Source organism: Vulpes lagopus, chromosome 2 (assembly GCF_018345385.1).
Source record: "Vulpes lagopus strain Blue_001 chromosome 2, ASM1834538v1, whole genome shotgun sequence".
Lineage (NCBI taxonomy): Eukaryota > Metazoa > Chordata > Mammalia > Carnivora > Canidae > Vulpes > Vulpes lagopus.
In genome coordinates, this window is record NC_054825.1 from 40,963,360 (window position 1) to 40,976,030 (window position 12,671).

Consider the following 12,671-nt stretch of genomic DNA (forward strand, 5'->3'; position numbering starts at 1 on the left):
GGCTTCAGCTCGGGTCATGATCTCAGGGTGCATTAAGCTCCACACTCAGCAGGGAGTTTGCTTGAGATTCTCTCCCTCTGCCTCTTCCCCTGCACGTGTGCTTTCTCTCTCTCAAATAAATAAATCTAAAAAAAATTATGTTGCTCTCTATATAAAGCCTGGGCGTTTTGTAGAAATTAGCCAGTAAATAAATTTCAAAGACACATATGAATTCTGAAACACATACATGAGGTATCAGCTCACTTCATCCCCCAGTACAAAATAAGATTTCTGAAATTCCAGAGTTTCATTATAATATGAAAGTAATGATTAAGAGAAGCTTCTTATTAAACAACTAGCTATGGGAATAGATGTATACATGGAATTAACAAGCATGCCACTTATCCTTTCCTGATATAGATATCTGTCTTTACATGGCTTATGACCAAGTATTTAATCATAATTTATACTTAAAGATGGCAGTGCTGATTTATAAAGTTGTGTTTAATGAATAATAAAGACCATCAACCCCAGAACAAAACAATTTACTATGTTATAGCTTTAATTTAAACTTTATTAAGTTTTATCTTAATTTTTTTGATGCAAGTTAAATATTTACTCAGATAAATATATTTTAAGAGGAGAAAAGATGGCAGTTAATGATTCTTTGCCTAATTTTTGGAAGTAAAAACTTACCATACTATTCCTTGAGCTCCTGAGCCTATAGGTTTTAAATTCTGATATCGTTTCAAGACTGTAAATGTGGAATCTCCAATCTCTACACTATAAAAATTGCTGTCACGCTTGCTTCTGCTCATGATGGCAAACAATTAATTTAATGGCTTCATCCAAATATTCACCAAGAAGCTGCAAAATGGAACAAAATGTGATGTTAACAAAATGAATTTGTTTAATCTTAAAATTCAAGTCCTTACTCTGTTCACTAATAGTAACACAGATTGCTATACCATGTTAAAGGAGCTGCTTCATTAAAACACAATTAGAAAGAAAAAAATACCGGAGGTTGGTTAGCATCTGCTATACTTAAGGAGATGACTGAGAGTTAAAAACAGAACAAAATTTTTACAAAGGCTAAGTTTCTCCGTTACAAGTCACTAGTGTCTTAACTTACTGGAAAATTATAAAACAAACAAAAAAAAGCAAATAATTATAACTAAACATGCCTTTAAGGTCACTTCCATAGTTTAAAATTTAAAACCAGTCCTTTTTATGTATTTATTATAAAATACTGAAACCTTAATTTTTGTGAGAAATCGATAAACTTTTATTCAAAACTCATTCACAATCTCATTTAGCATGGCATGGAAGAAATCAACTGGCAGGCTAGTAAGCCTAGTTAGCATGTGTCACCCCTACCTAACAAACACAGAGCAGATCTCTGTTATGCTATCACCATAACAGAGCTCCTGACCCCCACCAGCAACATCCAGGTATAATGCAGATGTTGAGGTTATGATGGTTGAAAGGATGAAAAGCAGGGTAGAAAATATAAGATAAAGAAAGATATAAAATAAAGTTAAAAATAAGAAAATATATAGAAAAAAGCATTTAGCATATTAGGATGTGAAATAAAACAATACTGTTCTGAATTGTGTGGGGCCTCAAAAGCATAATCTAAGTTCTGGCCACAGCTCTTTACCACATGCTGATTACAAGCCAAGGAAGTCTTTTTCCACCTATTGGAGTTGTATTTATCGACAAACCTATTACCCATTCTTACTAGACGAAAGTGGTCTATTCCAAAATGCAAACAAGACAGCTCCAAACCACTCCCCACATCCCACAATGAACCAAGAAACCAGTGAGGTCTAAGAATTACTGTCCATGTGCATGCATGTATAGGTTTTAAGACAATGCTAACAAAAACAAAAACAAAATTCTGGTAACACTTAGAATGCAAAGAAATCAGTTTAACAAATACTAAGTGCCTAACCTGTTTCAGGCACTATGTTGGGCCCTAGGGCCAGATTATGTAGAAGCTCATGAACTGGATTCTAACAGTTGAATTCTTAAAGTAGGATGGAAGGCACTGGAAAGTGGAAAGCAAGAAGTCCCTGACCAGTTCCCTGGATGCTACTTGGAGAGACTACATTACAAGAGGAGGGGGAACAAGAATTAGAAAACTAGTAAGCTATTGTACTAATCCAGATAAGAGACAAAATAAAAAATAATGAATTCTTAGATACGATGGTATTAAATAGAAACTAAACAAAAAAGTCCAAATACTGTAATCTTTAAAAATCTAGATAAGTAAATTGAAAGCAATTGAGAAGTCAGATAATTTGGATACAGTAGAGCAGGACCAGAGAAACATTTCCAAAATCAGTAACTAAACCAGTTATGTATTACTCCAAAAAGAAGTGTCTGAAATGACAAATGTCATTAATTCCACCTCAGCAGACAGACCAGAGGCTTAAAGAAAAAAGTCTGGTAACGATTTAAACACTTAAGATATGCTAGTAGACAAATACAAGTACTGGTTACCCAGACCAATTTCCTAAAGTAACCTGAATTCCCTCTTGTCTACCAGAGGAGGAAAAGAAGGAGAAAGAGAAGTGAAAGGAGGAAGAGAAGTGGTGTTGGGTGCAAGGTCCCTCATCAAATATTCTACAGACTTATCCTGGAAACAGGGTCTGTCTAGGGCCCGGAGACTGTAATAATGGTCTCTGGTAATATGCACATATGGTCAGAGGGGTAGCACAGAGCCTCCAAATAGTAAGGAAAGGCTTCTCTCTGTTCCCAGAACAGAATGGCCCGGGATCAGGAGTGCCCAAGGTACACACACAGAAGTCTACATTAAGCTGTGGCAGCAGCTGAGTGATGATAGCTAATAACAGCTCCCCAGGCACAGAGCAGGTATGGCAGGTAAAGTACCAGAGCTAAGTAGGTAGGCCCAGACAGTGATACCCTCCACAAAAGCCACAGCTGCCACTCCCACAAACAGGAAATAGAAAACTCTACTCACTCTCAGTTGACAATACTGGCATACCTGAATCAAACTCTATGCTGGGTACAATAAACACAACAGTTATCAGCATCTATCTGCCCCTTAAGAGAGCTTGTAGTTAAGACAGATAAAGAGACCTTATGTTGCTTAGTATCTGCCTGTGCATCAATATGGCTGTCATAAGAGCAGTGAAGAGATAGGGCAGGATGCTAAAAGAGACAAGACTATGCTAGTCTGGGCTCAGGAAAAAATTCCCTTGATGCTGTGATGTTTGAGCAAGATCTAAACACTGCATATGAGTTAATCAGGCATGAAGAGAAGGGAGCTTTCTAGGCAGAACAAATATTACATGCAAAGTAAATTCACCAACTTTAACTGTCCAATTTGATCAGTTTGATGAAAGTACACAATCCTATAACCAGGACCAAAACCATGGTGTAGATTATTCCATTACCACAAAATGTGTATGGGTCAAACCCTGCCCTCTACTTCCCACCCACCCCTAGCAACCAATGAACTGCTTAGCTGTATCTTTCCTAGAAATTCATATAAATGAAATCACAGCATTATGTAATTTGTATGTCTGGCTTATTTCATTTGCCCTAATGCTGCCCTTTTTTTTTTTTTTTTAAGATTTTAAGTTTTAAAATAATATTCTACAATGTGGGGCTCAGACTCACAACCCCAAGATCAGGAGTTATCTGTTCCACAGAATGAGCCAGCCAGGTGCCACTGCCCTAATGCATTTAAGATTGATCTGTGCTGCATCCCTTTGTACTACCAAATGGTATTCTATCGTGTGGATGTACCATTTGGACATTTGGATTGTTGTCAGTCTGGAAGTGTATTATAAATGACACTAGTATAAACATTCACACTTTCCGCCCCCAATACATCTTTGGTAAATACTTAGGAGGGGGATGCTGAGTCCTATGCTTACTTTTGTAAGAAACAGCCAAACTGTTTTCCAAAGTGGCCATACCTTTTTAATTCCTGGCAGCGAAGTAAGAGAGTACTACTTGCTCCACATTCTTGTGACTGCCATTTAATTTTATGTATACTAGTGGTTTACATCTGCATTTCCTAATAATTATTAATGATGCTGAGCATCTTTTCATGGACTTATATGCTACATTTTTTGATGAAGTAGCTAATTAACACTTGTGCCCATTTAAAAATATGATTTTTAAGTACTTATTTACATATTCTGGATATATATTCTTTATCAGATGTTAAGCAAGTATTTTTTCAAGTCTGTGGCTTGCTTTTTCATTTCCATTTTCTTAAGTGTCTTTTTTTTAAAAAAATGTTTTACTTTGAAATAATTTTAGAATCACAGAGAAGTTACAAAAATAATACGGAGATCCTGGCTATCCTTTACCCAGCTTCACTCAAATGAGAGCATCTGACATAACCACAGCACAATTATCAAAATGAGAAAGTTGACATTGGTACATACACTACTGTTAACAAGGAAACTGACATTGGTACAATACGATTAAACAAACTATAGACATTATTCAGATTTTACCAGTTTTAAATGTACTTTGTGTATAGTTCTCTGTAAATTTATCACATACATCTATTAGTGTAAACTATCACAATCAGAAGTGTTTCATCTCACCAAAGAAAATCCTTCATGCTATCTGTTTATATATCACACTCTCTTGCCAACCTTACCCCTGACAGCTATGATTCCACCACTATAAATTTTTTTCATTTAAGTAAAATATTATGTAAGTGATATCACATAATGTGTAATCTTTTATAGTTTCCAATATACAAGCCTTGCAAAATTTTGTTCAACTTTTTCTTAGGTATTAATATTCTGGGTGCTGTTGTAAATGTTTTAACATTAATTTATTTTTAAATTTTCAGTTGTTCATTGCTAAAATATAGAAATACAATTAAATTTTTTATATAATAGTTTTGTACTAAGCTCATTTATTAGTCTTAGGAGCCTTTTTTGTGGATTCTTCGAGATTTTCCACGTATACAGTTTCATTGCTTCGTTTCCAATTTGAATGCCTCTGAATTCCTTTTCTTGCCCCTATTCACTACAAGTTCCATACAATTCTGAATAGAAGTGGTAAGAGTAAACATCATTCCCTTGGTCCGTGATCTAAGGGGAAGCCATTCAGAGAAGAAATAGCCAGACACAGATAGAAAATGAAGAGATCACACTGAAGAAGCCAAAGGGTTTTAAAAAACTGGTGAGTGAATGCTTCAGAAATATCAAAGAAACCACTCAAGTAGTAATGGGGGGTAGAAGCTAGATTGGAATGAGCTGAGGTGTAAGTAGGATATGATTTTAGAAATAGGTTAAGTAGATGTCAGTACATCTTAAGAGAAATTTAGCAAAGAAGGGAGGAAATTGATGGAGAAAAATGGTAAAGGCAGGATAGATTATATATAACATATAACATGGTACAGTATATATAACACAAAAACAACATGAACATTTTTTAAAGATTTTATTTATTTATTCATGAGAGACACACACACACACAGAGGCAGAGAGACAGGCAGAGGGTGAAACAGGCTCCCTGCAGGGAAGCCCAATGCGGAACTTGATCCCAGGACACCAGGATCATGCAGCCCTGGGCTGAAAGCAGACACTCAACTGCTGAGCCACCCAGGCATCCCATGAACCTATTGACCTACTAACAGAAAGGATACAATATAAAGAAGAAGGGTGAGAACAGAGGAATGAAAAAGAAAAATGAAGTTTCAGATGGCACCGTATTTTTTTTGATTGGTGTTCAATTTGCCAACATAAGAATAACACCCAGTGCTCATCCCATCAAGTGCCCCCCTCAGTGTCCGTCACCCAGTCATCCCCCCCCTCCCCCGCCCACCTCCCTTTCCACCACCCCTAGCTTGTTTCCCAGAGTTAGGAGTCTCTCATGTTCTGTCTCCTTTTCTGGTATTTCCCACTCATTTTTTTCTCCTTTCCCCTTTACTCCCTTTCACTATTTTTTATATTCCCCAAATGAATGAGACCATATAATGTTTGTCCTTCTCCAATTGACTTATTTCACTCAGCATAATACCCTCCAGCTCTATCCACGTTGAAGCAAATGGTGGCTATTTGTCGTTTCTAATGGCTGAGTAATATTCCATTGTATACATAGACCACATCTTCTTTATCCATTCAGCTTTCGATGGACACCGAGGCTCCTTCCACAGTTTGGTTACTGTGGACATTGCTGCTAGAAACATCGGGGTGCAGGTGTCCCGACGTTTCATTGCATCTGTATCTTTGGGGTAAATCCCCAGCAGTACAATTGCTGGGTCGTAGGGCAGGTCTATTTTTAACTCTTTGAAGAACCTCCACACAGTTTTCCAGAGTGGCTGCACCAGTTCACATTCCCACCAACAGTGCAGGAGGGTTCCCCTTTCTCCACATCCTCTCCAACATTTGTTGTTTCCTGCCTTGTTAATTTTCCCCATTCTCACTGGTGTGAGGTGGTATCTCATTGTGGTTTTGATTTGTATTTCACTGATGGCAAGTGATGAGGAGCATTTTCTCACGTGCTTGTTGGCCATGTCTATGTCTTCCTCTGTGAGATTTCTGTTCATGGCTTTTGCCCATTTCATGATGAGATTGTTTCTTTGCTGTTGAGTTTCATACGTTCTTTATAGATCTTGGATACTAGCCCTTTATTTGATATGTCATTTGCTAATATCTTCTCTCATTCTGTAGGTTGTCTTTTAGTTTTGTTGACTGTTTCTTTTGCTGTGCAAAAGCTTCTTATCTTGATAAAGTCCCAAAAGTTCATTTTTGCTTTTGTTTCTCTTGCCTTCATGGATGTATCTTGCAAGAAGTTGCTGTGGCCAAGTTCAAAAAGGGTGTTGCCTGTGTTCTCCTCTAGGATTTTGATGGAATCTTGTCTCACATTTAGATCTTTCATCCACTTTGAGTTTATATTTGTGTGGTGTAAGAGAGTGGTCTAGTTTCATTCTTCTGCATGTGGATGTCCAATTTTCCCAGCACCATTTATTGAAGAGACTGTTTTTTCTTCCAGTGGATAGTCTTTCCTGCTTTGTCGAATATTAGTTGATCATAAAGTTGAGGGTCCACTTCTGGATTCTCTATTCTGCTCCATTGATCTATGTGTCTGTTTTTGTGCCAGTACCACACTGTCTTGATGACCACAGCTTTGTAGTACAACCTGAAATCTGGCATTGTGATGCCCCCAGCCATGGTTTTCTTTTTTAATATTCCCCTGGCTATTCGGGGTTTTTTGATTCCACACAAATCTTAAAATAATTTGTTCTAACTCTCTGAAGAAAATCCACGGTATTTTGATAGGGATTGCATTAAATGTGTAAATTGCCCTAGGTAACATTGACATTTTCACAATATTAATTCTGCCAATCCATGAGCATGGAATATTTTTCCATCTCTTTGTGTCTTCCTCAATTTCTTTCAGAAGCGTTCTGTAGTTTTTAGGGTATAGATCCTTTACCTCTTTGGTTAGGTTTATTCCTAGGTATCCCATGCTTTTGGGTGCAATTGTAAATGGTATTGACTCCTTAATTTCTCTTTCTTCAGTCTCATTGTTATTGTATAGAAATGCCACTGACTTCTGGGCATTGATTTTGTATCCAGCCACACTGCCAAATTGCTGTATGAGTTCTAGCAATCTTGGGGTGGAGTCTTTTGGGTTTTCTATGTAGAGTATCATGTCATTGGCGAAGAGGGAGAGTTTTGACTTCTTCTTTGCCAACGTGAATGCCTTTTATTTCTTTTTTTTGGCTGATTGCTGAGGCTAGGACTTCTAGTACTATGTTGAATAGCAGTAGATGGCACCGTATTTCTGAAAAGATTGAAAGGAATGGGATCCAAACATATGTGTGGCCATGCAGATGGAGACACTGGTGTAGCTCTGCCAATCAGAAAATACCATCAAGACTGAGATGGAAGGGTCAATTTCCAAGACAAGGGCATGAAGGATATTGGTGACATTATGGAGGATTCATTTGTTCTCCTGTTCTCTCCATGATGATGCTGGAACAGCGAGAGTGTAAGGAGAATATGGTACTGGTTCTCTGATGACTCATGCCCCTACTCAGGAAGGCCTCTGCTTGGATTAAAAACAAAGGAACTATAGTTGTAGAATTTAGATATGACTGGCTATGGGGTTCAGAGGAGTTAAGAGAAAAGATAGGCATTATTATTATGCCATTCAACATATGAGTAAACTCAGGCTCAAAAAAGCTAACATGCAATGAAATGTTGTAGAAATGTTGAGGTTCAGCTCTAGCCTTCAAATTTCACCTCTTATTATTCTTCTAGCAAGAACACTAAACTCAATGTCAACATGGCTAAATTATCATCCCCCAAAACTCTCATGCACCTGAAATTTACTCATTTTCCTTTCCTTCTTGTGAAATATTTTCACCAATTTTTTCCTAGCTCAATTGTATCTATTAAAGTATGATGTTCATGAAGACTTTTCTACTCAAACCATCTTGAACCTAATTTCTCATCTAAATTGCTTTGTATAAATAGGCAGATTTTACTACCAGACTGTAATTTTTTTTTTTTTTTAGGATTTTGATTTTACTTATTTGAGAGAGAGAGAGAACATGCAAGGAGAGGGAGAGGGAGAGAATCTCAAGCAGCCTCAGCGCTGAGTGCAGAGTCTGTTACAGGGGTTTGACTCAGAGCTCAATCTTATAACCCAGAGATTGTGACCTGAGCTGAAACCAAGAGTCAGACACTTAACTGACTGAGCCACCCAGGTGCCTCCAGACTGCGATCTTTTTGAAGGTAAGGACTGTGTTTCCTATATCTTCAGGTTCCTAGCACATCCACTCTCTGTATGTTATATTTAATACTAACTGCTTAAAGAAGTTAACCAAAAAAAAAAAAAAAAAAAAAGTTAACCAAGAATATGAATCTTTTTAAAGTTACAAATTACTTAATAAATTGTTCTATTTATCTTCATCAGTGTTTTCCTTTGTTAGCAGGGAAAGATAAGATTGAATTAGGTTTTTATGACTCAAGGTTTACTTCTATGATGTCTACACAAGGAACAAGACTACTGCCATCAAGTTGGCCCACCTATAAAATGGCTGGTCTGGCAAACTTGAATGTGGAGACAAATAAGTTAAACTAAATAGTTATATTAAAAGTATTTATGAAAAAAAGAAGGATTTCAATGCAGCCACACAAAAAGGCCTCACAGACAATAGAAAATAACTCAGCAGGTTGCATCACAAATCTTTTTAATGGCTAAGCTTAGAATTTAACCAACTAACTTCAGAACTTATCCTAAAGAAAAACTAAACTCAGTAAGTTCCTATAATCCTCACAATAAACTAAAATTAGTATTAAGACTTAAGTAGCTTATATTAAAACAGAATGAAGTAAAACTAACAGAGAAGAAACAGAACTCTCCACCTATCCACCATTTTTAAAGCTGAATGAGGTGAACATACACCTGTATACTTTTTTCTTAGAGAAAACTTGACTTTAGCTTAGTGACTCTCCAATTTAAATGTGTATATGAATTAATGTTCAGGAGTGAGCGTGTGTGTGTGTGTGTGTGTGTACATAAAAGATTTTATATTGTCTTTTATGAGCTAGAGAACTTTTAAGAGTGATTCTTTGCCTTTATACACTGACTTCAGATTCTAACTGCAGTAAACACCAAGAGTCCATTCTAAATAATCCATAAAACTTGCACAATCAAAATCACCCCTAAAAATTAGTTAAATAATCATATACAACATTAAGTATAATAACTTTTAGGGCTACAAAATGTGAGATGTTCACCCTATGGGAATCATAGGAACTTACTAAAATAGAACAGCCCAGATTCCTGTCTCCAAGAGACAAACCAATTCCTGTCACTTCTTTCATTTTATCCATCTGTAAGACATGCATAGCTGAGAAATTAAAAGTTAAACTCCTCTCAGATGAAATGTCACTACCATGGGCATTAAAATAATGAAGCTTCTAGGAAGAGGTTAGAATCTTATAAGAATTAATTCACCTGATCCAGACTTTATGAAAGTAAGAGAAGCTAAATAAACCTAGATGAGGGCTGAAATAATGCCCCTCTAAATCTGAGACTCTTCCTTATTCTTCCTTTCCTTCACAACTCACTTATAAAGAGATGGTTAGGATCTACTCCCACAGATCCTCTGTAAAAAAAGTAGAGGGCAAATCCTTTAAGTATTAGTATAATTACTATGTTTCTTTAGCTATCCATTGAGTTCAGAAAGTAAGTATTCCAGCCAAAAAATAACCTTGATGCCTGGGCCACTACCGAGTCTTTCTACTATGTACCAATCATACCTAGTATGCCCTCTTTTCTAGGAGAATCTAGCCCTCCACAACAAAGAGAGTGGAGAAAGTAGGCCCAGTTTGTACTTCAGCAATTGGTTTTTGTAACACCTATTTATAAAATAGATTTATCACTTAATTGAGCTTACTAGAATAGGTTAATTACATTACAATCACAAAATAATGCTAACATCCCAGTGTACCTTCACAATTTCTGTATTTGAGGGGGATGCCTTTGACTAAAATAGCAGCAGCCACATGAAATCACTAAGCTTCAGAATTAGTTTCTAAGACCTCAGATATTCAGGTTATTTATTAAAGACCTCATGACTTTATAGCAGTGTCCTCAGCAATAAAGTAGTATGCCTTTGATTGCTTTCTAAACAGTAACAACTCAATATGTGTATCCTTTTACCATTCATATTTTTGTTAGTTGGTATCCAAGAATCATACTCAAAATGGCAAAAATCTAAAAATATTAGAAAGCTGTCTCTGGGCTGCTCAACTATATTTAGATTGTTAATGTTAGTGGCTAAAATGCAACAAGAATTTTCTCAGTGACATTCAACTCAATAAAAACAAGTAACCTAATTTGTAAGAATACACTATTTCTCAAGGTACTCATTAAGATATTTTCATTTTAAAGCTAAGAAAAATGTACACTTGTAAGTTCCTATAACATTTTTTTTTAGTTCTTAGGCAAGAAAGAATACCTACAGCTTGAAGAGCATCTTTGTACACTGTGGTATCTTGGGTTAACTCTTCTATGAAAAAGCTGATCATATGAAAGAACTCATTCCTTGAGAAAGACTCAAATGCCTGACATTTTCTAATCATAACTTTTGCCAACTCTTCTAGTAACAAGGTTCTCAGGCTCATAAGAAAGAAAACGCTGGGATCCCTGGGTGGCTCAGTGGTTTAGTGCCTGCCTTTGGCCCAGGGCGTGATCCTGGAGTCCCGGGATCGAATCCCGCATCGGGCTCCCTGCATGGAGCCTGCTTCTCCCTCAGCCTGTGTCTCTGCCTCTCTCTATCATGAATAAATAAATAAAATCTTTTTTTTTTAAAAAAGAAAATGTTGGTCACATTCAACCACCAACAGAGACACTTCCTAAAACTACAAATTAGGAATAGCAAATGAAAAGTGTCCAAGATGTATTTTGCAGGGAATTTTATTCATATTAGTTAATTCCACATATAATTACCACCAGTTTATCTTGCCAGCAGTGTAATTATGATCAGAATTTTGAAAAAGTCCTAGGTAGGTATTAGCAGAAAGTGATTCCATTACAAATAGCTTTCTGTAATTAAATATGCCTGCTCCCAGGAGAAAAAAATAACCACTGAATTTCAGAGTAAATTACACCATGCTTCAAAATCTGAAAGCTCAGCAAGATGAGGGAGAAAAACAGCATTTCCATCTGATTGTGATAACCAGATATAACAAATCTAAGCTGAAGATTTGCAAGATTAATAAAGTGGTTTAAATGTCCAGTTACAAACCTATAATTAATCACTCAAAAAAAGCCTTCAATTTTAAGTTCTAACTTACCAAAAATCTCTTTTTTCATTACCAACACATTAACAGCAACAAAGGCTAGAGACTAAAAACAGATTTTTTTCCTATATAAATTTATAGCAGATACTAAGTATTTCTCCTCTAATCCTCTTCCCCTCACACTTCCCCCAAAGATTTATGACTTGCTGGAGTTAATTCAATAGCCTACATATGGAAAAAGCTCATGAAATCACTTAGGAGGCAATTTAAACATAATATAGGTGTCCCACACACTAAATGGGAGAAGTAATAAAATGGCTTTTCCCTGGTTTGGATTTTTTGATTCACAAAAGGCCTAACTCACTTATACATATTTATTTGTTCCTAAAGGGGCCTCCAACAATTTAAAACTATACAATGATGAAGTACTTTGAAGGAAAAAAGATCCTTAAATAATAGTATCAAATGATTTGATAAACGGCACAGAGGAAGAAGGCCTAGAAAAACAAAGTATGCTAAACCCATTCAATACCAGAACAAATGATGCTAAGAGGACTCAAAGGCCCCAGCAATACTGCAATCCTGAGTAATAATAATTAATGATATCCCTGAGGCATTAAGAAATTAAATGACCAGTGTACTCCATTTCAGAAAGCCAGAACCTGCCTAACAAATTTTTATAAAGAAGCTGCTAATCAAAGTTACTTTAGACACAAGCAGAGGGAGAAGCAGGCTCCATGCAGGGAGCCCGATGTGGGACTTGATCCCGGGACTCCAGGACCACGCCCTGGACCAAAGGCAGGCGCTAAACTGCTGAGTCACCCAGGGATCCCCCAAAGTTACTTTTTTAAATGTTAGTGTATCAGGGTGACAAAAATCACATATGATACACATCATAAACTGGTCATAAGCATATTGCAAAAAGTC

The 12,671-nt window shown here is 36.6% G+C and overlaps 1 protein-coding gene across 8 annotated transcripts in view; it reads right to left on the minus strand.

The window, feature by feature from the left end:
- MAPK8 (mitogen-activated protein kinase 8) overlaps window positions 1–12,671 on the minus strand; it is a 90,973-nt gene that overhangs the window by 41,802 nt on the left and 36,500 nt on the right. For all 8 annotated transcript variants that reach the window (XM_041740792.1, XM_041740801.1, XM_041740753.1 and 5 more), the window contains one exon: window positions 676–846. In XM_041740792.1, coding sequence (XP_041596726.1) covers window positions 676–797 — 122 coding nt within the window. In that variant the 5' untranslated portion in view covers window positions 798–846. The remainder of the gene's footprint in view (window positions 1–675; window positions 847–12,671) is intronic.